The sequence below is a fragment of the Microcaecilia unicolor genome, chromosome 7 (assembly GCF_901765095.1).
Source record: "Microcaecilia unicolor chromosome 7, aMicUni1.1, whole genome shotgun sequence".
NCBI lineage: Eukaryota > Metazoa > Chordata > Amphibia > Gymnophiona > Siphonopidae > Microcaecilia > Microcaecilia unicolor.
Window position 1 is genome coordinate 11,101,582 of NC_044037.1, and position 21,071 is coordinate 11,122,652.

Below are 21,071 nucleotides of genomic sequence, written 5' to 3' on the forward strand. Positions count from 1 at the left end.
CTGGTGGTTGGGAGGCGGGGCTAGTGCTGGGCAGACTTATACGGTCTGTGCTGGGGCTGGTGGTTGGGAGGCGGGACTAGTGCTGGGCAGACTTATACGGTCTGTGCCAGAGCCGGTGGTGGGAGGCAGGGATAGTGCTAGGCAGACTTATACGGTCTGTGCCAGAGTCGATGGTGGGAGGCTGGGATAGTGCTGGGCAGACTTATACGGTCTGTGCCAGAGCTGGTGGTGGGAGGCGGGACTGGTAGTTGGGAGGCGGGGATAGTGCTGGGCAGACTTATACGGTCTGTGCACTGAAGAGGACAGTACAAATAAAAAAGTAGCACATATGAATTTATCTTCTTGGGCAGACTGGATGGACCGTGCAGGTCTTTTTCTGCCGTCATCTACTATGTTACTATGTAACTGAACACTGTCAACTTTCTTATTTCTTAATTCCCTTCATGGCCCCAGTAGATTAATTTTAATTTAAAAGTGTATTTATATTCCACTATCAAGGCTACATTCTACTGCAAGGCTCGGAACGCTATGAAGTAAACTTTTTGAAAGTCTGTGGTATATGTGCCTATATTTACATACAATTTACATACCTAATATGCAAATCTACATTACAAAAAACTTCTCAACCTTTCTTTGTTCTGCACATTTTTTGTTCATTTTAGGCGCATTTCACTCAAGGGATTGCGCCTGTGGGGGGGGGGGGGGGGCATCCATCTGCACACGTGTCGGTTTGTAGTTGCACTATGGGGAAGAGAAATGCCAACTGTCAGCTGGGACCCGACACACTGCCAGCAAAGGAAAAGAGCAAAGTCATAGCCGATCCCCCTGCACCCATCCACCCCCCCCCCCCCAGCAAGGATTGCAAACCCCGAGCCAAGAATGGCCCTGGTGGTCTAGTGATCCTGACCCTCCCCCTAAAGCCTGGCTGGTTTTTCAATGGCCAGGCTGGCTGCTGGCAGACCCCAAAACCGGCACTACAAAAGATGTTTTTTAACCATTTAATCATTGACTTCTCTCTTGCCCCCCCACCCCCCACATGTGCATCAGCGGCAGTGATTAAGGCACTCTGTCTCGTTCCTGTTTGTCTACAATGTCCCGCCTCCTCTGATGCAATTTCCTGTTTCTGTGAGGGCCCACTGATATTTGGAACTTAACTGGTAACAGCTTAGCAGGCAAAGATAGGCGTTTTATGTGGCCTAATTTGGCCACTAAGCCAAGCCAGTTAAGTTCCAAATATCGGGATTTAACTGGTCATACTAACATTGCTGGATTTATTTTTGGTGCTAATCGGGCAATTTAAGCAGCAATAACTAGTTAAATACCACTGAAAACGACCAATTGTATTACTAGTACTACTACTACTACTTATCATTTCTATAGCGCTACTAGACGTACACAGCGCTGTACACTTGAACATGAAGAAACAGTCCCTGCCCCACAGAGCTTACTATCTAATCAGGACAGACAAACAGGACAAATAAGAGATAAGGGAATTACTAAGGTAGGAATGATAAAATACAGGTACTGAACAAGTGAGTAAGGGTTAGGAGTTAAAAGCAGCCAAACGTGACTTAATCGGTTGGCGGCCATTCCCTGAATATTGGCAGGTTAATTTCTTTGTCAGCAGCGATTCATATCCGCTACGCTCGCTGGCCCCAAGCCTTCCTTCTGACCTGGTCCTGCCTATGCAGGTGCAGGAAGCTGCATCAGAGGCAAGGCTCGGGGACAGCGTGAGCAGTGGGTACGAGTTGCTGATCACTGCCAGCAAAGAAATGAAGCTTTAAAAAGTATGGGCGGGGGGAGTTAGGGGTGGAGTTGAGAGACACTGGAACCCTTGCAGTGGAGGGGAGGGAGAGATGCTGACAGTCTTCAACTAAGGGGGCTTGGGGAGCCCGACCAACCACAATAGAGATGTGCCACTGCTAGATGTGCCTGTGCCTATCCGAGTCTATGCCACTGGTTGGCATTAAAAGAAGTAAGATCAGGCTAGATGGGTTCAATGAAGAAACTAGTTGAAAGAAATAGAGAATAAAACAAAAAGATGCAAGTGCACCTTCGGTACTGCCATCTCAAAAAAGATGTACTGGAATTAGAAAAAGTACAGAGCAGGGAGCCTTGAAAAGGCTACAGCGGTCAGGGCACTTCAGTTTGAAGCAGTGGTGTAGCCAGATGACATTTTGGGAGGGCCCAGACTTAACATGAGAGGGCACTAGGCATATAAGTGTGAGTAGTGCTTGGTATATTCCTTAATAATACCTTAACGTACACATGATGACAGATTACATACGTATGGAAACTTTGGGCTCCTTTTACAAAGCCACGGCAGCGACTCCCAGCATGGCAAATGCAACAAAGCTCATTCAACTCCCATGTGTTTCGTCGCATTTGCCATGCAGGAATCACTACTGCAGCTTTGTAAAATGAGCCTTTGGGAAATACTGACATTTTAAAATAAATTTGCATTATCCCGTAACTTAAAACTTTGCCATTACAGTAACTGGAGTATGGTCAACAACTCCACAAGCATCACAATATCCTGCAAAATAATTACCGCAATGGTACGTATCCTTCAACTTTGCTTTATAACAAATATAAACACCTTAACAAGCTGTATTAATAAAACAGGTAAATACTATTGAAGTAAAAGTTTAAATATGTAGCCTAAAATCTAATATATAAAAAAAATATTGATCCCTAACACTGCACACTGGACTATCAAGTTGTTAATTTAAACATATATTTGATATCCACTGAAACCCCCATAGCTTCTCCTCTAAGAATGGATGCAAAGCAGAGAAAGAGCATTTCCCCAGGAACTTGCCATACAAAAAAAGAAGTTGATTTTGGTGTAATCTCAGTAAAAACATACTATTACTACTACTACTTATTTCTATAGCGCTACTAGACGTACGCAGCATTGTACACCAGGGCCGCCGAGAGGGAGAGACAGGGGGGACAAAATTCCCTGGGCCCGAGCCTCTGGGGGGGCCCGGCGCCGCCACCGGAGTCTGGCCCGCCCGCCCTCTGTCGCTCCCTGGCATTGAACTTAAGCGCCTCACCTTCGAAAGCGCAGCAAGCGGCAGATCACTCCTTCCTTCCGTGTCCCGCCCTCACCTGATGTAACTTCCGCGAGGGTGGGACACGGAAGGAAGGAGTGGTCTGCCGCTGCTTGTTGCTGCGCTTTCGAAGGTGAGGCGCTTAAGGTCAGTGCAGAGGGCCCAGGGGTGGAGAGAGGGCCTGGTGGAGGGGGGCCCCGCGACCTTGGGTGGGGGGGGGGCTCAGGGGCGGCCTTGTCCCGGGCCTAGCCCAGTCTCTCGGCTGCCCTGTTGTACACTGGACATAAAGAGACAGTCCGTGCTCGACAGAGATTACAGTCTAATTAATAGTGTCCAATGTTCCCGTAATAAGCTATATGGGAACAGATTGATGGGAACTTTGGACACTAAGGGGTTATTAAACATAAGATCCTTTCCAGTCCGATGCATACTATGAAGTACCTGTAATACAAAGCCTACAGAGCTAATCTACTTTACCATACCACCACTAACTTACAGAAGTAACACAACAAGGACCCTACCTAGGATAATGCAACACAATAAATATTGCAGTCGGGCCTACAATATCAATACACTTATTGGTAGGGTTACCATACGTCTGGATTTCCCCGGACATGTCCTCTTTTTGAGGGCATGTCCGGGGCGTCCGGTGGATTTTGCCCGCGCCCACGTTTGTCCGGATTTCTGGACAAATGTGGGTGCGGGTAGGCGCGCACGTGCGGTGGGCGTGTGGGCGGGCGATCGGCGCCGTGGGTCTGGTGACCTGGTCTCCAGTCCCGTCCCCTTCCTTACCATGTTCCCTGGTGGTCTAGTGACGTCTTCGGGGCAGGAAAGAGCCCCCTCTTTCCTGCCCGGAGCGCTGCCTCCCCTGTCTATCATCCTTCTCGGTCTGGCTGGGGATTCAAAATGGCCGCCGAGAGTTGAACTCTCGCGAGGCCACTTCAACTCTCGGTGGCCATTTTGAATCCCCAGCCATACCGAGGAGGATGCAGCAGGCAAGGGCAGGCAGCGCTCCGGGCAGGAAAGAGGGGGCTCTTTCCTGCCCCAAAGAGAAGACGCTACTAGACCACCAGGGCTAGATAGTGAGGGGGGGGGTATGTGATGGGGGGGGGAGGGGACTATGTGACGGGGGGCGGGGCGGGGAATAGGGGTGGAACCCGGACCTGAAGGGGGCATGGCAGGGGCGGGGCATGAGGCGTGGCGGGGTAGGGTAGGGGGCGTGACATGTGTCCTCTTTTTCAGAGGACACAAATGGTAACCCTACCTATTGGGAAACTGGACAAGCTGAATTATTACAGAGGCTTAAACAGAAACTTCATGCAAACAGACTACCTGGCCTCGGTCACAAACACTGAACACAAATAAACTCTTGCCAGGTACAAAATAAGTGACCACAAACTTAAAATATGAATACATAGACAAAAGACCAAGAAGCCACACTGTGCAGGCAGTGCAACTCTAGAGAAACAGCATCTTGCACTCTTTAAACTATAAAGAAAGCAGTGTAAATTTACTGTAAAACTGATATTTTCCATTCACTGAATTGAGAATAAAATTCTTCTTTCTATCTTTGTTGTCTAGTGGTTGCTGGGTTTTTTTTCCAATCATGTTTGTCTACTTTGAAAAAGAGAAAGCTGAGTGAAGATATGATAGAGGTTTATAAAATCCTGAGTGGTGTGGAATTGGTAAACTTGAATTGATTGTTTACTGTTTCCAAATAGTACAAAGACTGGGGACTCTGCAAGAAATTACTATGTAGTACATTTAAAACAATAGAAACAAAAATTGTTTTCAGTCTCTGGAACTCATTGCCAGAGCAAGTGGTAAAAGCAGTTAGTGTAGCTGTGTTTGAAAAAGGTTTAGATAAATTCTTGGAGGAAAAGTCAATAAACTGTTATTAAAGGCATGTGAGGGCTAACACACTACTGCTGGGCTTCTGCATGCACCTGGGGGTAATTCCGAGTTTGGCACGCGATATAAAATAAGTTTCTATTTTCTACTGCAGGGGCGTTCCCGGCGAGATCAGCAGTTGGCAAGCGCTGCATGGTTACCACACAGGTAGCACGTGAACCCTTACACTAAGCTTGCTAGGTGTGCCTGTGCCTATCCGAGTCTATGCCACTGGTTGGCATTAAAAGAAGTAAGATCAAGCTAGATGGGTTCAATGACGAGACTAGTTGAAGGACATCTCTCTATATAAAAGGCAACCCCAACGTTCTGAAGCCTCCACGGAAGTTGAGGCGCCCGAGATATCCGGTGTGCCCTGGAGTGTCTGCACCACCCTCGCGTCAAAACGTCATGACGTCGAGGGCGGAGCTATGACACTCGAGGCCCGAAACCGAAACGCCACAGCGAACTAACAAGGCAAGTAGCTCGGAGGGACGGAGGGAGGGGGCCCCTTGCTAGCGCCCGTTTCATTGCCCTCAGAAACGGGCATTTTTTCCTAGTAGAGAATAAAACAAAAAGATGCAAGTGCACCTTCAGTACTGCCATCTCAAAAAAGATGTACTGGAATTAGAAAAGGTACAGAGCAGGGAGCCTTGAGCGGTAAGGGATGGCTGTAAATAGGCACGTGCTAGTTTTAATTTCAGCGCGTGCCCGTTCTGTAACTAACAGTTCCCAGCCCATTAAAAAAAACGCCCTTTTACCCCCGCCGTAGTAAAAACGGCCCAGCATGTGCCCAAAACACCCACCCACACTATCGAAGGCCACCTTTTACTGCAGCTTTGCAAAAGGACCCCTCAGTTTAGTAGCATGGAATCTTGTCTTTTGGGACCCCTGCTAGCCATTTGCAAGCAGGACTGGCCACTGTTGGAAACAGGATATTAGGCTATTTGGTCTCACCACGTATGACAATTCGTAGGTTCTTATAGGGGTTTTACCACCTCTTTAACATTGCTTTTGACTCGTAACCACTTGTAACCACTCGCCTCCACCTACCCTCCTCTCCTCCTTCCTGTACACATTAATTGATTTGATTTGCTTACTTTATTTATTTTTTGTCTATTAGATTGTAAGCTCTTTGAGCAGGGACTGTCTTTCTTCTATGTTTGTGCAGCGCTGCGTATGCCTTGTAGTGCTATAGAAGTGATAACCAGAGCTAATATTGTGATGTCATAATGCCTCAGGCCACCAATAAGAGCCAACCTCATCAGTGATGTCACAATGGCTTGATTGTCCTATACTTGGCTCACTTTTATTACATAGCTCTTTGAGCAGGGACTGTCTTTCTTCTATGTTTGGGCAGCGCTGCGTACGCCTTGTAGCGCTATAGAAATGCTAAATAGTAGTAGTAGTAGTCTCTTGTAACCAGAGCTAATATTGTGATGTCATAATGCCTCAGGCCACCAATAAGAGCCAACCTCATCAGTGATGTCACAATGGCTTGATTGTCCTATACTTGGCTCACTTTTATTACATAGCTCTTTGAGCAGGGACTGTCTTTCTTCTATGTTTGTGCAGCGCTGCGTATGCCTTGTAGCGCTATAGAAATGCTAAATAGTAGTAGTAGTAGTAGTAGTAATGTACTTCTAAAAGCAGGGACTGGCTAACGCTGCCTACACCTGTTACCTAATAACAAACACAGAAAACCAAAGCTCACAATAAAACACAAATATCACATGATCAGTAGTAATAACACCCAAGGAAAGCTAAAGCAGGATAAAAAGAAACCCATATCATTATCACGTGGTTACAAAACTTTAGCTCAGTCACAAACCAAACCAAACCAATGTCACGTGGTTTGAAAACGGCGCGCTGTGACGTCACGAGCGTGGAGCATACTTCCGCTCGTCTAACTTGGAGCCAATCGCAAGCTTCGCGCCTCACACTATCTTCTTAGGTTATTGGGGGGAAGTTCAAAGGGAGAGTTTGAGCGTTCTCTGATTGGTTAGTGCGTGACGTAGGTAGACAGGAATGGCTGGACTCCGCCGCCGTAAGTTACGTTGTGGCGGTTGCCTGGCAGCGACAGGTCCCCAGTAGTAGGCCGAAGAGCGCCGGGGGCACCGTGAGTGGCTGAAGCGATGGGGCGGAGAGGGTCTCCGGGGGCCCGGCGGCATGTGGTGGCTTGGTTAAACAAGGCCGAATGGGACCAGGTGTTAGAGTATTTGTACAGCAAGGACTGCAAGCTGCGTCGATATGCGCTGCATAGGATCTCGGCCTGGAGGAGCAGGTGAATGGGGACGGGGTGGCCCAAGACTGTGCCCAGGTTCATCGCCTCGGACTCCTTCTCTGTCAACTCGTGCTTTTCACAACTCAACAGGAATAATAGTAGTGTCGTCTTTTATTGGGTTAATTTAGCTTTCAGGCTCCCATCATCAGATTCCAGCAGAATGATTGAATGATGGCAAATTGCTAGGAACGACTTTCCTATGAAGAGAGGCTGAGAAGGCTAGGGCTTTTCAGCTTGGAGAAGAGACGGCTGAGGGGAGATATGATAGAAGTGTATAAAATAATGAGTGGAATGGATCGGGTGGATGTGAAGCGACTGTTCACGCTATCCAAAAATACTAGGACTAGAGGGCATGAGTTGAAGCTACAGTGTGGTAAATTTAAAACGAATCGGAGAAAATTTTTCTTCACCCAACGTGTAATTAGACTCTGGAATTCGTTGCCGGAGAACGTGGTACGGGCGGTTAGCTTGACGGAGTTTAAAAAGGGGTTAGATAGATTCCTAAAGGACAAGTCCATAGACCGCTATTAAATGGACTTGGAAAAATTCCGCATTTTTAGGTATAACTTGTCTGGAATGTTTTTACGTTTGGGGAGCGTGCCAGGTGCCCTTGACCTGGATTGGCCACTGTCGGTGACAGGATGCTCGGCTAGATGGACCTTTGGTCTTTCCCAGTATGGCACTACTTATGTACTTATGTACTTATAAGTGAATTCTGCATGCCACTGATAGCTGGAAGAGTGAAGATTAGTAAATTAGAATACAAATGTAATATCAGAGATGGTGGCAATCAATAGAAATAAAATAAAACAGAGAAAACAAGATGGTGAAAGCTAATGCTTTAATAAAAGTTAATGCTGTTTGAAAAAAAAAAAATACAAATACATAAAGCAAGTGTAAAATTAAAAAGTAAGAAAGAGTTGTTGATAAAGTAATACTTTTGAGACATAGGCACACTTAATATTTTTCTGGAGTCCAGGAATGCTGCAATTTCAATTTCTTTTGAAACTTCCTTATTGCTTTATGTTATCCACTAAATTTTGCAGGAGAGTGTTTTGTAAAAACGGATCTTAGCTGGTCTTTTCCATGCTTTAAGCCCATTTTACTGCAGGTATATATAGGCCTTTTAAATTTATTTTTTTCTTCTAATTTTTACCATCTCATACTGTTCTTTCCATTTGGGAGGAAGAAGTAGGGATGTACGAATAGCCCTTCAGTCCAACACTGGAGCAGTATAGTAGTGCTGAAGATGTGTTATTGGTAAATTAGCATAAATATGCAAGCAGACATGACATGGACCTGTGTTACGGCGTGCAATGCCTGTTTCAGGAGTCATGTATCTGGAACAAAGCTTGCTTGGCCACGGTATATCAAAACAAGCACCACAAGGTTTTCCCATGCAATACAGTGGCGATTGGAGTATCAAGTGATTGAGGTCTCTGACAGGACATTCTTGCTGCTATTGCACCCTTATGGTGCTTGTTTTGATATATCATGACCAAGCAAACTTTGCTCCAGATACACGACTCCTGAAGCAGGTGCTGCACACCGAAACACAGGTCTATTTCAAGTCTGCTTGCATATTTGATATTCATCAATAAAATATTTTTAGCAGTACTGATTCTCCGGTATTGGATTAGAAGGCTATTCGTACATCCCTACTTCTTCCTGCTTGGACTTTCAATGTTGGGTTGTTTCCCTTTTATTTGCAGTGTGATTATGATTTTTTTCCATTAGCACGTGGGACTGGCAAAAGTATTAATGTGGCAGCATTTATTACGTTCTGTTTAGGAAGGTGGTAAATGCTCCTGCATTAACCAGTTAGCGTGTGCTTATGTGAACACGCTAGATGATTAGCACTTCTATGTCTATTCACTGCTCGTGCCATGCCCCCTTTACTGTACTATAAAATATCTTATTTTCTGTGTTTTTATGTTAGGATTCAAAGTGGATTACAATTTATTAAAAAAAAAAAAACCGCCCATGAGCGGAGTGAATTACAGCTCAAACCGAAAAGTGTACATTAAAGTACTCCATATCATGTACAGAAAATAAATGTGTGCCTTTTACTAAGGTGCGCTAACAGATGTGGAGTTGTACTTTCAAAGCACTTAGACTTACAAAGTTACATAGAAAATGAGCCCCTTAGTATGTGCTAAATGGTAAGACACCCCATAGGAATATAATATACTAGTAAAAAAGCCCCGTTTCTGATGCAAATGAAACGGGGGCTAGCAATGTTTTCTTCTGTTTGCATGTGGGAGTGTGTGTGTCCCTGCCCTCTGGCCTCTCTCCCCTCCCCCCTCTGAGTCCTTCACTGTTACAGAGCCAGCGATTTGATTTCGTGCTCTGCTGTTTTCCTTCACTGACTGTGTTACAGAGAGGGCGGGGCAGACACTCATAGGGAAACCGGATATCTCGCCCCCTTCACACTTCCGGCTGGAGGCTTCATAGAACGTTGGTGTTGCCTTTTATATAGAGAGATAATGGGTGTCTTATGATTTAGTGCACCTTCGTGAAAGGACCCCTAAGTTAGTTTTTAGATTTTTATGAAACAGCAGGTAAGAGCTAGATCTTTTAATTTGAATGGGCAAACTATTCCAAATTTTTGTAATTTAATTTATCTAAAAGAATGTTCCAGATATTTTTTCAATCTAACCCCTCTGAAACTTGGAAAAGTCAAACTTAAATTTTGTGAAGAACGGGAATCATTACAATTAAGAAGCATACAATAGTTTGCCACTCCGTCCAAATTTTGACCTGTCGGTGATTTATAAAACATGCAAGCTATCTTGAAATCCGTTCTGTAATTTACTGGCAGTCAATGAAGACTCCTTAGTACAGGCTTTCCAAAGCTTATTTGCCCTAAAATCAATCTAGTTGCAGTATTTTGAAGCAATTATAACTTTTTAACAACTTTATAGACATTACCCCATATAATGAATTACAGTAATCCAAATAAGGCAATCACACTACTTGAGCAACACTTCTGAAACTTTGAGAACTTAAGATTGAACAGCCCTCAGTTGTTGTAACTGGATTTTTTTTTTTTAAACCAAAGCATTAAAACTTGATCCTCCCAAAAATATATCTAAATAACTAAAATATATATCTAAAGAAATAACACAGGCAACCATGGAAATCGGATAGGACACTTTAGTATAACATTTTTGGTATGCTAAGCCTGATTTAGGATTTAGCATACCAAATCCTTTGGCCGATTAAAGAAAATAGTAGTTTTGTCTTAGTGGGTGTTGTATAGTGTTCTATGCATATTATATGCTTAATATGAGATAATCTAAGAGGGTTTTTTTTAATATCCTAGATATGGAAGCAGCATGCCTTTTGCTGTGGAATGCACTGCTGATCTGGTTCGGTGTAAAATTCTGGATGTGTCCCATGGGGTGGGATCAGATGAACTGGTTCTTTTGTATGGTCTGGCACTTGTGAGGTAAGATTTCAATATTGCCATTCAGGAATGATAAAAAATAAGCTGTTATTATTAAACATTTGTACAGTACTATGCATCATTGTAAAGATGCATTAGAGATGGTCCTTGCTGCATGGAGCTTACAATCAGGTTGAGAAATGCAGATAAAACAACGTGTATTTATCAAGTATTATAGTAAAATATGTTTAATGTAACACAATTTTGCTTGTGAGATCTTGAAAAAATCATTTGAGACCTTATGTTCATACACTAAGTTGTGCCAGATTGTTATAAATAGAATTTCAGATCTTCCATGATGCCAGGGCAGCTGCTACAAAATCTGCCCCTTACTGAGGAAGTTGCTTGCCCCCCCCCCCCCCCTCCCATGAATTATGTGCCAACAGCAAACCCTGCCAGTGCAACCTTCTATGAGGCCTGGAACAAATCTTCCTGAGCAGGGGCCCCAATAAAGGTTAAGGAGCACGAGCAGTACCTTAGATATTGCATCTTTAAGGGGCCTGGTGCTCTGGTTGCAACACTAGCTAGTTCTTTTTTTTCTTTCCTCACCAGTTTCTTTGGGGGTAGTGTCTAGAGGCAACAAGCATGGGAGAATAAGGCCCTACTAGCCCCAAAGTTTATTTTTAGCTGGTGCAATCATGGGACTGATAGTGGCTGTGAGCCTGGAAGTGTTGGTCAGATCATGATGCGAATATCAGCCCTGAATGAGGAGGACGAGAGACAATGGCACTGGGCTACAGAATCTGGAAGTAGCAGAGGATGATGGGCATTTAAAAAATGGGGTCAAGGGGGACAGGGGGCAGTGGCTGTCATGGCAGTGTGTGACCTCTAAAGCACAAGCCGGGGGGAGGAGAGGGGTCCCAGTACAGAAGCTTGTAGGTGGTTATATAGATTTTGTAAGAGGCCAATTCCTACATACGTACTCGCTTATGTCTAGGGGGTGTGGCCTCCGCCCGACAATCGCTACATGGAAAATAACGGACAGACCAATGGAATATATTAGTTTATTTATACAGGGTTATATACAAAAATATAGAAAAATCCTTATCAGCTTAGCATCAGCAATTCCTGATTGCATGCACAATGATACCAAAAATATAGAGAATAACTATGATTATCCTATTGGCTAATCTGTAATGACAGATAAACACAATACCGAGATCCTAATGATTACCACACAAGTCTTGTACTAGGCTAACAGCGAGTAGAGATCATAAATCCTGACGTCACGCATCTGATGGGTCCGAGCACAGACCAATTATCTAACCCAGCCTGAAAGAAGTAAGCTATGATCTCACCGTTCCGGTCACCAGATCAGGTTCCTTCCGATGCCTTAGCTGAATGTCTCAGCAAGGTCCCACGAGCTTAGGTGATGCACTTGTCTTGCTCAGCAACAGATGATACAGACTCAGTATAGATCCTGTAGACAGCTGTAACCTGGGGAAAAGCTTTGCCAGGTATTATCAGTAAGTCTCTCAGGTAAATCAGGTGCTTGCCGAAATGCAATTCCTCTCCTCTTCTTTTCTCCTGTTCTTCTTCCGTTCTTCCCGCCAACTAACTTTCTTCCCCTTCTGTTCCCGCTTCTCCGACCCATCCGTTTTTCTGGGAGCCAATCAGAAATAATCCCACCATGTACTCCCAGCATCTGTATGAAGCTTCCATTGTCCGTCTTATCTCGTAAGCTCTCTCTCTCTCAGGGACATGCATTCTCCCCCGATACAGAGTGACCTTGGAGGTGGTGCAGGCTTCAGTAAATCTATTACAAGCTGAAATGCTGACTTCTGCACAGTTGGTAGTCAGACATATAGGTGAAAGGTTGCAGCGTCCATGTTGGCTGTAAAGGTGCTCTCATGTGCACACCGGGTGGGTGAGATCACAGCAAATACTCCTACAAGCTACATGGTAACATAGTAAATGACAGTAAATAAAGACCTGAATGGTCTATCCAGTCTGCCCAACAGTCACAATATCAATTCGTTTAAGCCAACAATGAATGGGTTTACTACCTGCAGAAGCACAATGCACAAAGGGGTGCAGTAGAGAAATCAACTTACGTGGTATTCATGGGAGCACAGTACATTAAAGTGGATGGTAATGAGTCCGCTTGGTATTCTGCCACAACACACAGGAGTAAACAGGTTTTAAAGCATGCAAATTGTGAGAAATTTACTGTTGGGTTTGAGGCAGCCTAGAAAGATTAGGTAAGAGGATTTACTGCCAGTTTTTTCTGTGACTATTAATAACTTTAAAAGAGCTAACGGCTCTTCCCAGGTCCAAACAAAATGAAAATGCTAGTGCACATCTGTGTATGAGCTAGAATGATGATCTGTGCAAAAATGTGAACTTCGCAAAAGTTGTGTAAAACTTTAGCAAGGCTAGTATTTTATGTGCATAGCAACATCCAGTTCATTCGCGGATGTGTGCTGGCCAGGGCCATCACATTTTTACCTGCCCTGTACTGCCACATTTCTCCTCTCTCTCAAGCTGCTGTTTAGTCTGTTCATTCTGTTTAAAAAAAAAAGCCATTGGTCAACCAGTGGTAAATGTAGGTCTGATTCAGGACTATGCAGTGATCCAGTGGAATTTTCCTAATGTCAACATGAATAAAAGATTGAGGGCGACTTAACAGGGTCAAGCTCCCACAAATGCTTAAACTTGGGGAAAGGCAGCATATAAAAAGAGGAGGAACAGCCTAGTGGTTAGAGTAATGGACTTCGCGCCTTCTGTCTTGCTGCACCCTACGCCTGGAATAAACTTCCTGAGTCCCTACGTCTTGCCCCATCCTTGGCCACCTTTAAATCTTGTCCTCTTTAACATTGCTTTTGACTCGTAACCACTTGTAACCACTCGCCTCCACCTACCCTCCTCTCTTCTTTCCCGTTCACATTAATTGATTTGATTTGCTTACTTTATTTATTTCTTGTCTATTAGATTGTAAGCTCTTTGAGCAGGGACTGTCTTTCTTCTATGTTTGTGCAGCACTGCGTACGCCTTGTAGCACTATAGAAATGCTAAATAGTAGTAGTAGTAGAGGAGTAGCCTATTGGTTAGTGCAGTGCAGCTCCTTGTGACTCTGGGTAAGTCACTAAACCCTCCATTGCTCCTGGTACAAAATAATACCTGAATATATGTAAACCGCTTTGAATGTAGTTGCAAAAACCTCAGAAAGACGGTATATCAAGTCCCATTTCCCTTTCCCTTATGACATCACAATATCAGAAGTGAGCCAAGTATCAGGCAATCAAGCCATTGTGACATCACTGATGAGGTTGGCTCTTATTGGTGGACTGAGCCTCCACCTACCCTCCTCTCCTCCTTCCTGTACACATTAATTGATTTGATTACTTTATTTTTTGTCTATTAGATTGTAAGCTCTTTGAGCAGGGACTGTCTTTCTTCTATGTTTGTGCAGCGCTGCGTGCGCCTTGTAGCGCTATAGAAATGCTAAATAGTAGTAGTAGTAGACTAGCATTAAGGAATATGGGATTCAAATCTTTTCTCTCCCATCTGACTAAATGTTTCCCATGTCTCAGGTACATGCCTCGCTCGTAAGCTGTTTATGGCCAGGAATTAAATCTTTAGACTTAATTAAGTGTATAGCTTAGGCACACTTTCTATTTCTCTCTTGTTGCATTTCCTTTCATCATCCCTCAACCTCTCTACCAGACCTCAGGTTTTCAGATTGCTGCACCTCTGATTTTTCTCAATCCAATTATAACTGTGCTGCAAACTGCAAGAATTGATTTCCTGCAAGCTTCTTATGGCCTAATTCAGCCATAACTGTAAACTTGAGGGACAGGAGAAGAGTATGGGGTAGTGGTGAGACTAAGATAGTGCTTCTCTACCCAGTCCATGGGGCACAAACAGCAATCAGATTTTCAGGATATCCACAGTGAATATGTATGAGAGACATCTGCATGCACTGCCTCCTTGGTATGCAAATCTATCTCATGGGAAAGATTAAGGGATGTGGCCCTACAAGGGGGTAGGTAGAAGATGTGAGAGGAAAGAGGTATAGGCATAGGAGGAGAGGTGGAGGGATGATATAAGAAGGGCACCCAGACTCTCATTATGCTGCAGAATTTTGAAAACTGAGCCCTTAACTGAAGGCTCCATGTACTTTTTCTGCATCTTTTACTTCCAGTGCTGGTGCTAGACCTTCTGGGACCCAGGGCAGATATTTAGAAAGGTGCCCCAGAGCTTGCCAGCAGGCTGTGCTGCCTTCAGCTATGGATATGCTTTGGGACCCTATAACATAGGGGACTGTAGACAGGGTAACTGCCCGAGGCCCCTTAATGTCAGCACTGCATGCTATTATACGTTGTCTACTTTACACCCCATTCTCTGTGCTTGGATCGCACTTCTATTCACTGAAAGCTGGGCTGTGTTGTGGTTAAGTTTTGAGATGAGGAAATAGTGCTGACACTGTGGCATAGCATTAATAGATAATTATTATTATTATTTATTGCATTTGTATCCCACATTATCCCACCTTTTTGCAGGCTCAATGTGGCTTACAATTCAACATGAGTTGTGGAAATCTGAGAAAATACATTTAGTATAGCAAAAGGTTCTTATGGTAAAGGTGGTAATAATAAAACAAGATAATGTCTTAACAAGTCTTAGAGTAGGACAGTTCTAGTTTCATAAAGAGGGATCACATGTATTAATCTGTGTGGTATGTTCTTTCGAAGAGGTGGGTCTTCAATAGTTTGCGGAAGGTAATCAGTTCATAGGCCGTTTTTAAGTTGCGTGGCAGTTCATTCCAAAATTGTGTGCTCAGATAGGAGAAGGTTGACGCACGAATTGGTTTGTATTTTAGACCTTTGCAATTAGGGAAGTGAAGGTTAAGGAATGTGCGGGATGATTTTTTGGCATTCCTTGGTGGTAGGTCCGTCAGATCTGTCATGTAGGCTGGAGCGTCACCGTGGATGATTTTGTGAACTAGAGTACATATTTTGAACGTGATGCATTCTTTGAGTGGGAGCCAATGTAGATCAATGCTATGCTACCTTGAATGTGTGTGTGTTTGGGGGGGGGGGGGGGATAAAAATGAAATGTATAAATTCTTTGTGGGAAGAAGAAGAACGTATGTGAGGAGGAGAGCATGGAGGGAGAAGGATGGAGAGGCTACAGAAGGAAATAGAGGGGATAAACAGAATCAAAATGAGAGTGAGACCGTACAGTTAGGGTAAAAAGGGCAGAATGTGGTAGAGATATGCTGTTGTGGATGAGGGGAGAGAAAGGAATAAATCGAGAATGGGAACCCCCCGCTAAAAGTATCCAACCTTTACAAATGTAAAGATTTGCAGTATAGTTTTCTTTTGCATACCGAGCACAATAAAACATATGCAGAATACTATAGAATCTGCAAACTTTGCCCTAGAGTTTTCTGTTTCTTTCTACAGACCCTATTCTTCCAGTGGTGTAGGAAATCAGAGCCTTTAATTATAACTTTAGGAGTTTTTTGTACAGCATTGTGTGTATCTATGCTTATATTAATAAGGCTGACTTTATTTCTTGTTTTATAAGTGGAGTGGAGGAGTGGCCTAGTGGTTAGGGTGGTGGACTTTGGTCCTGGGGAACTGAGTTTGATTCCCACTTCAGGCACAGGCAGCTCCTTGTGACTCTGGGCAAGTCACTTAACCCTCCATTGCCCCATGTAAGCCGCATTGAGCCTGCCATGAGTGGGAAAGCGCAGGGTACAAATGTAACAAAATAAAATAGATACTATTGGAGATTCTACATGGAATGTTGCTACTATTAGAGATTCTACATGGAATGTTGCTATTCCACTTGCAACATTCCATGTAGAAGGCTGCGCAGGCTTCTGTTTCTGTGAGTCTGACGTCCTGCACGTACGTCCTGTGCGGCCACATTGGTGATCTGCAAGGGCCGACTTCTAGTGGAATAGCAACATTCCATGTAGAATCTCAAATAGTAGCAACAGTGGAGGAGTGGCCTAGTGGTTAGGGTAGTGGACTTAAAATGTACACTCCTGGGGAACTGAGGAACTGAGGTCAATTCCCACTTCAGGCACAGGCAGCTCCTTGTGACTCTGGGCAAGTCACTTAACCCTCCATTGCCCCATGTAAGCCGCATTGAGCCTGCCATGAGTGGGAAAGCGCAGGGTACAAATGTAACAAAAATAAAATAGATACTATTGGAGATTCTACATGGAATGTTGTTACTATTAGAGATTCTACATGGAATGTTGCTATTCCACTTGCAACATTCCATGTAGAAGGCTGCGCAGGCTTCTGTTTCTGTGAGTCTGACGTCCTGCACGTACGTCCTGCGCGGCCACATTGGTGATCTGCAAGGGCCGACTTCTAGTGGAATAGCAACATTCCATGTAGAATCTCAAATAGTAGCAACAGTGGAGGAGTGGCCTAGTGGTTAGGGTAGTGGACTTAAAATGTACACTCCTGGGGAACTGAGGAACTGAGGTCAATTCCCACTTCAGGCACAGGCAGCTCCTTGTGACTCTGGGCAAGTCACTTAACCCTCCATTGCCCCATGTAAGCCACATTGAGCCTGCCATGAGTGGGAAAGCGCAGGGTACAAATGTAACAAAAAAAATAATTTCTGTGAACATTAGCACAATATAGTAGATGACAGGGAAAGATTAAGTGACCCATTCAGTTTTCCTACTTCTTCCTCTCCACACCGTTATGGGTACATTGCAGCTGCCAGTCATAGAAAATGACTCTCTCCTTATGCAGGACAGTTCTTGTTGCCTTCCTCAACTGTGATCGCTATTCTTGGGTGGATAAACATATGATATCCTCCATTTAATTTCCCTTCCTTTCCATATGAATAAAGTAAGCAGCTTCCAGTACCGGTCATTCCTTAAACAGGTAACCTAGTACCACTTATGTTATCACTGGTACTGCAGCCTTGCCCTGGGATGGGGAGGGGGGGATGTCTAGTGGATTGTTTTGAGATTATCAGTAGGAGCAGTGTCATTGTACCTGTCATTTGTTGCTATGCTTTCTTAGTATTTTTTTTTTTTTTTGTATTTCAGTCCTTTAATTAAGATTTTATTTTGATACAACACTTCTAGGTTTGTGAATTTAATTACAGAGCGAAAGCAGAAAACAGTTGCCATCCCTTTGCGACGTCTTGCTAATGAGGTGAGATTAATTGTGCATTTCCTGGCTTTTTCTTGTATGCTTCTTGTACACTTTCCTGAGTATTACAAATGTGTTTTTATTTTTAATTAAAGATGAACATTCCTGAGTGGATTGTCAACCTTCGGCATGAAATAACTCATGGCAAGCTCCCTAAACTGAGCTGGTGTCGGAAAGGTGAAAGTATTGCTAAATTTTTGTATGCTTAAAAATATCTGAAACTAACAAAAAACGCTGACTTCTGCTTGAAGAAAAAAGTTTTTGTGTGTGTCTTGTTCCATCCGTTTATTTATTTATTTTGGAAAATATCTTTATTGGTACATGGAGACATGCACAATAGTACACGTACAAATTATTTCAAAACATTTGCAATCCTAGTGATGCACGTTATAAAAATACAAATACAACTGGGAGTACACTGGTCTCCACATCTTCATTTCCCCCCCCCCCCCCCCCTTCCTTCCTCTCCCTCCCCCTTCCAGTCAAAGAGCATATCAATCCATAACCCTCCCACAGAATATTACAATAATTTTTATTGTAGTAGTTCTGTGAAATTCGCTTCATGCTTTTTGCTACTCTTAATATTTACATAATATTCTACCATTTTATTTGTAAGAACCTAATCAGACAATTTAGAGTGAGATGAACTTGGAAATTAGACCTGCAGTTTCTCCTTGTTTGACATTTTGCTTCAGCTGAGCAGTTTCTATAGGCTTTACCCTTGGCAGAGGAGGAGGATGTGGGAGATGCATCTTTTTTTTGTAGGAGGGAAAAAGAGAACTATCTTGATTCTGTATGTCTTTTCCTTACTAGGCTGCGAGTTTGTCTTGGAATGGTTAAGGCGGGAGTATTGGTCCCGCCAGTTGGGAAATAATTTTATGGAACCGTGGGACTCTGACTTGGAAGAGGAAGAGTCGACAGAGGAAGAAAATGAAGAAGGGGATGAGAAGGATCTAAAATCCCCAGAGTTTTATGGTTGGTATAAAGTTCTAGAAAAATGGATTCTTTGCAGGTTGTGACACTTTTAGGTATGTCCTTTTAGATGTGGCTTGGAAAGCTCTTAAACATCATTATCTTTGGATTATTTATAAGTTGGTTCAGCCTGCAAAGATCACAATTGGTGCAGGTAATGTGTCAATGTGAATTGTCCAAAAGTATATAAATTAGTACAGAAGTCTGTCTCTTTGGTAATTCAAGGATTTTGTGTTTAAACGTCTTAAAAAGCAAGTGGGTAAAGCATGCAGAGCATGGCTCATGGAATTCTTTTCAACACTTGTGCATTCAAATGCTTGTGTTGAGGAGAGGGTTTGTGAGTATCTGTGTAAAGTTTGTGGGCAGATGAGGCTCTTTCTGCTTCTCTCTCCTTATCTGGTGTGACCTTGGTCTACTCAGAATAGCCATCATTGAAGTAGCTGTTAGAGGAGGAGATCTTATTTCTGAGACACTGGTAGTACTTTCCATTGAGAAGCCGCCTTCTTCGGCGAAGGAGTTCCATCTTTATCAACTATGAGGAGCTTAGAGGTCCTTCCAGGGCTTCCTAATGCATCCTGACATTGAGGACTTGATTACAGCAGAATGGATCCCACCAGGCATGGGGCTGAGCCATGGCTCGCCTCTACCCATTAGTTCTGGAGGAGAAAGATAAATTGCAGCTTTCTTGACTCCCTGATTACAGCGGTGACTGAGAAGACCATCTTGCCAGTGGAAGGGGGCATTGCCCTGAGAGACCTACAGGATAGGAAGCTAGAAGTCTCACTGAAACAAGCCTTTGAAGTGGCCTGTTTGGGCCTTCAAGCAACAGTGTGTAGCTCTTTCATGGCAACAGCATGTCTGAAGTGGCATCAGCAGTCTGCAAGACAAGACAGGTGCCATAACGCCTAGCTGGAAGCAGGGTTGACCTACTTGGTGGATGCAATTTATAGCATGTTACAGGTTATGGCCTACAGTATGTCTTTGGCTGTCACTTTGTCAGCAGCTCTGGTTGCGGCACTGGGCAGTAGATGCAGCGTTGGTCTCATCTAGTCAAACTGCACTTTCATGACAAGTGATATTAGGAGAAGACATCGGTAATTTGGTAAAAGAACTGGAGGAAAGTAAGCCACAGCGTTTGTTGTAGGATAAGTCAAAAGCCTCTGGTCATCCGTCTTCAGAGGGCTCTCGATTTTCGAGTCAACAGATGCTACCAGCCTGGCCATCAGCAATATGGCCAGAAGTCCCGCTTTCAGGCATTCCAGTCTTCCTTTCATACGGACAGGAAGTCCTTCTCTGTCAGCTAGAGTGCCCAATGCCTTCAGAGCTTTGCAATGATGCGAGGCTGGTGGGAGGACATCATCAGAAGTTTCAGGAGGAGTTGACCAAAATCAAGTCAGACCAGCGGGCTCTACATATTCTTACAGAAGGTTATAAGTTGGAGTTCTCCTGCCTAGTCACTCCTCTCTTTTTGCAGTCTCCTTATCGAAAGGGAGCCAAGGCGGTTGAGGTTCAGGCCATTGTAGATTCCTTGCTGGTGCTCCAGGCCATTGGTCCAGTTCCCCCAGGCTGGACAAGTACACAGCCTACTGAAGTAGGGTCTGATGCTCAAGGAGGATATGTGCCCCTTTGCTCTTATAGTTTGGCCATTGAAAGGGCTCGGTTGGGATGAAAAGGTTATTCTGATTTGGTCATTGCTACCTTGCTTCAGGTTAGAAAACGCTCTACATCCATGGCATATGGGAGAGTGTGGAGGATGTTTGAGGCTAGTGTTGTGAGTGCGGACTTTATCCTTTCTCTACTCAGATCATGCACAACCTAGTGCTTCTCCAGGCAGGCCTTCAGAAAGGATTGGCATTGTGTTCTCTGAAAGTTCAGGTTGTGGCTTTGGCCTGTTTTCAGGTGTCAATTACAGAAGATGTCTCTTGTGGCTCACCTGAATATCGTTCAATTGTTGGAGGCGGGCTGCTTGTGGCCTCCCTTTCGTACATCGTGTCCAGAGTGGAACCTTAATTAATCTTTCAAGCTCTTCAGAAACCTCCTTTTGAGCCACTCCAAAAGGCTGCCGTGAAAGATCTTATGCTAAAGAGTGTTCTTGGTAGCTGTTGCGTTGGCATGTAGGCTTGCTTCGCTTTTTGGAGACTGGGGTCTCCTTGTGAAGCAAGCCTACATGCCAATGCAACAGCCACCAAGAACACTGTCTTTAGCATAAGATTTTTCACGACAGCCTTTTGGAGTGGCTCAAAAGGAGGTTTCTGATGTGTATAGAGTCCTCATTAGATATCTGGAAGTCA

General features: G+C 44.0%; 1 protein-coding gene across 2 annotated transcripts in view; it reads left to right on the forward strand.

Annotated features, from left to right (window-relative positions):
• The first annotated feature begins 6,995 nt into the window (after positions 1-6,995).
• LAS1L (LAS1 like, ribosome biogenesis factor) overlaps positions 6,996-21,071 on the forward strand; it is a 77,636-nt gene continuing 63,560 nt past the window's right edge. Inside the window, exons 1-5 of one of the 2 annotated variants that reach the window (XM_030210036.1) lie at positions 6,996-7,227; positions 10,553-10,678; positions 17,742-17,811; positions 17,904-17,985; positions 18,622-18,783. In XM_030210036.1, the coding sequence (XP_030065896.1) occupies positions 7,079-7,227; positions 10,553-10,678; positions 17,742-17,811; positions 17,904-17,985; positions 18,622-18,783 (589 nt within the window). In that variant the 5' untranslated portion in view covers positions 6,996-7,078. The remainder of the gene's footprint in view (positions 7,228-10,552; positions 10,679-17,741; positions 17,812-17,903; positions 17,986-18,621; positions 18,784-21,071) is intronic. The other variant, XM_030210037.1, reaches the window with a different exon arrangement.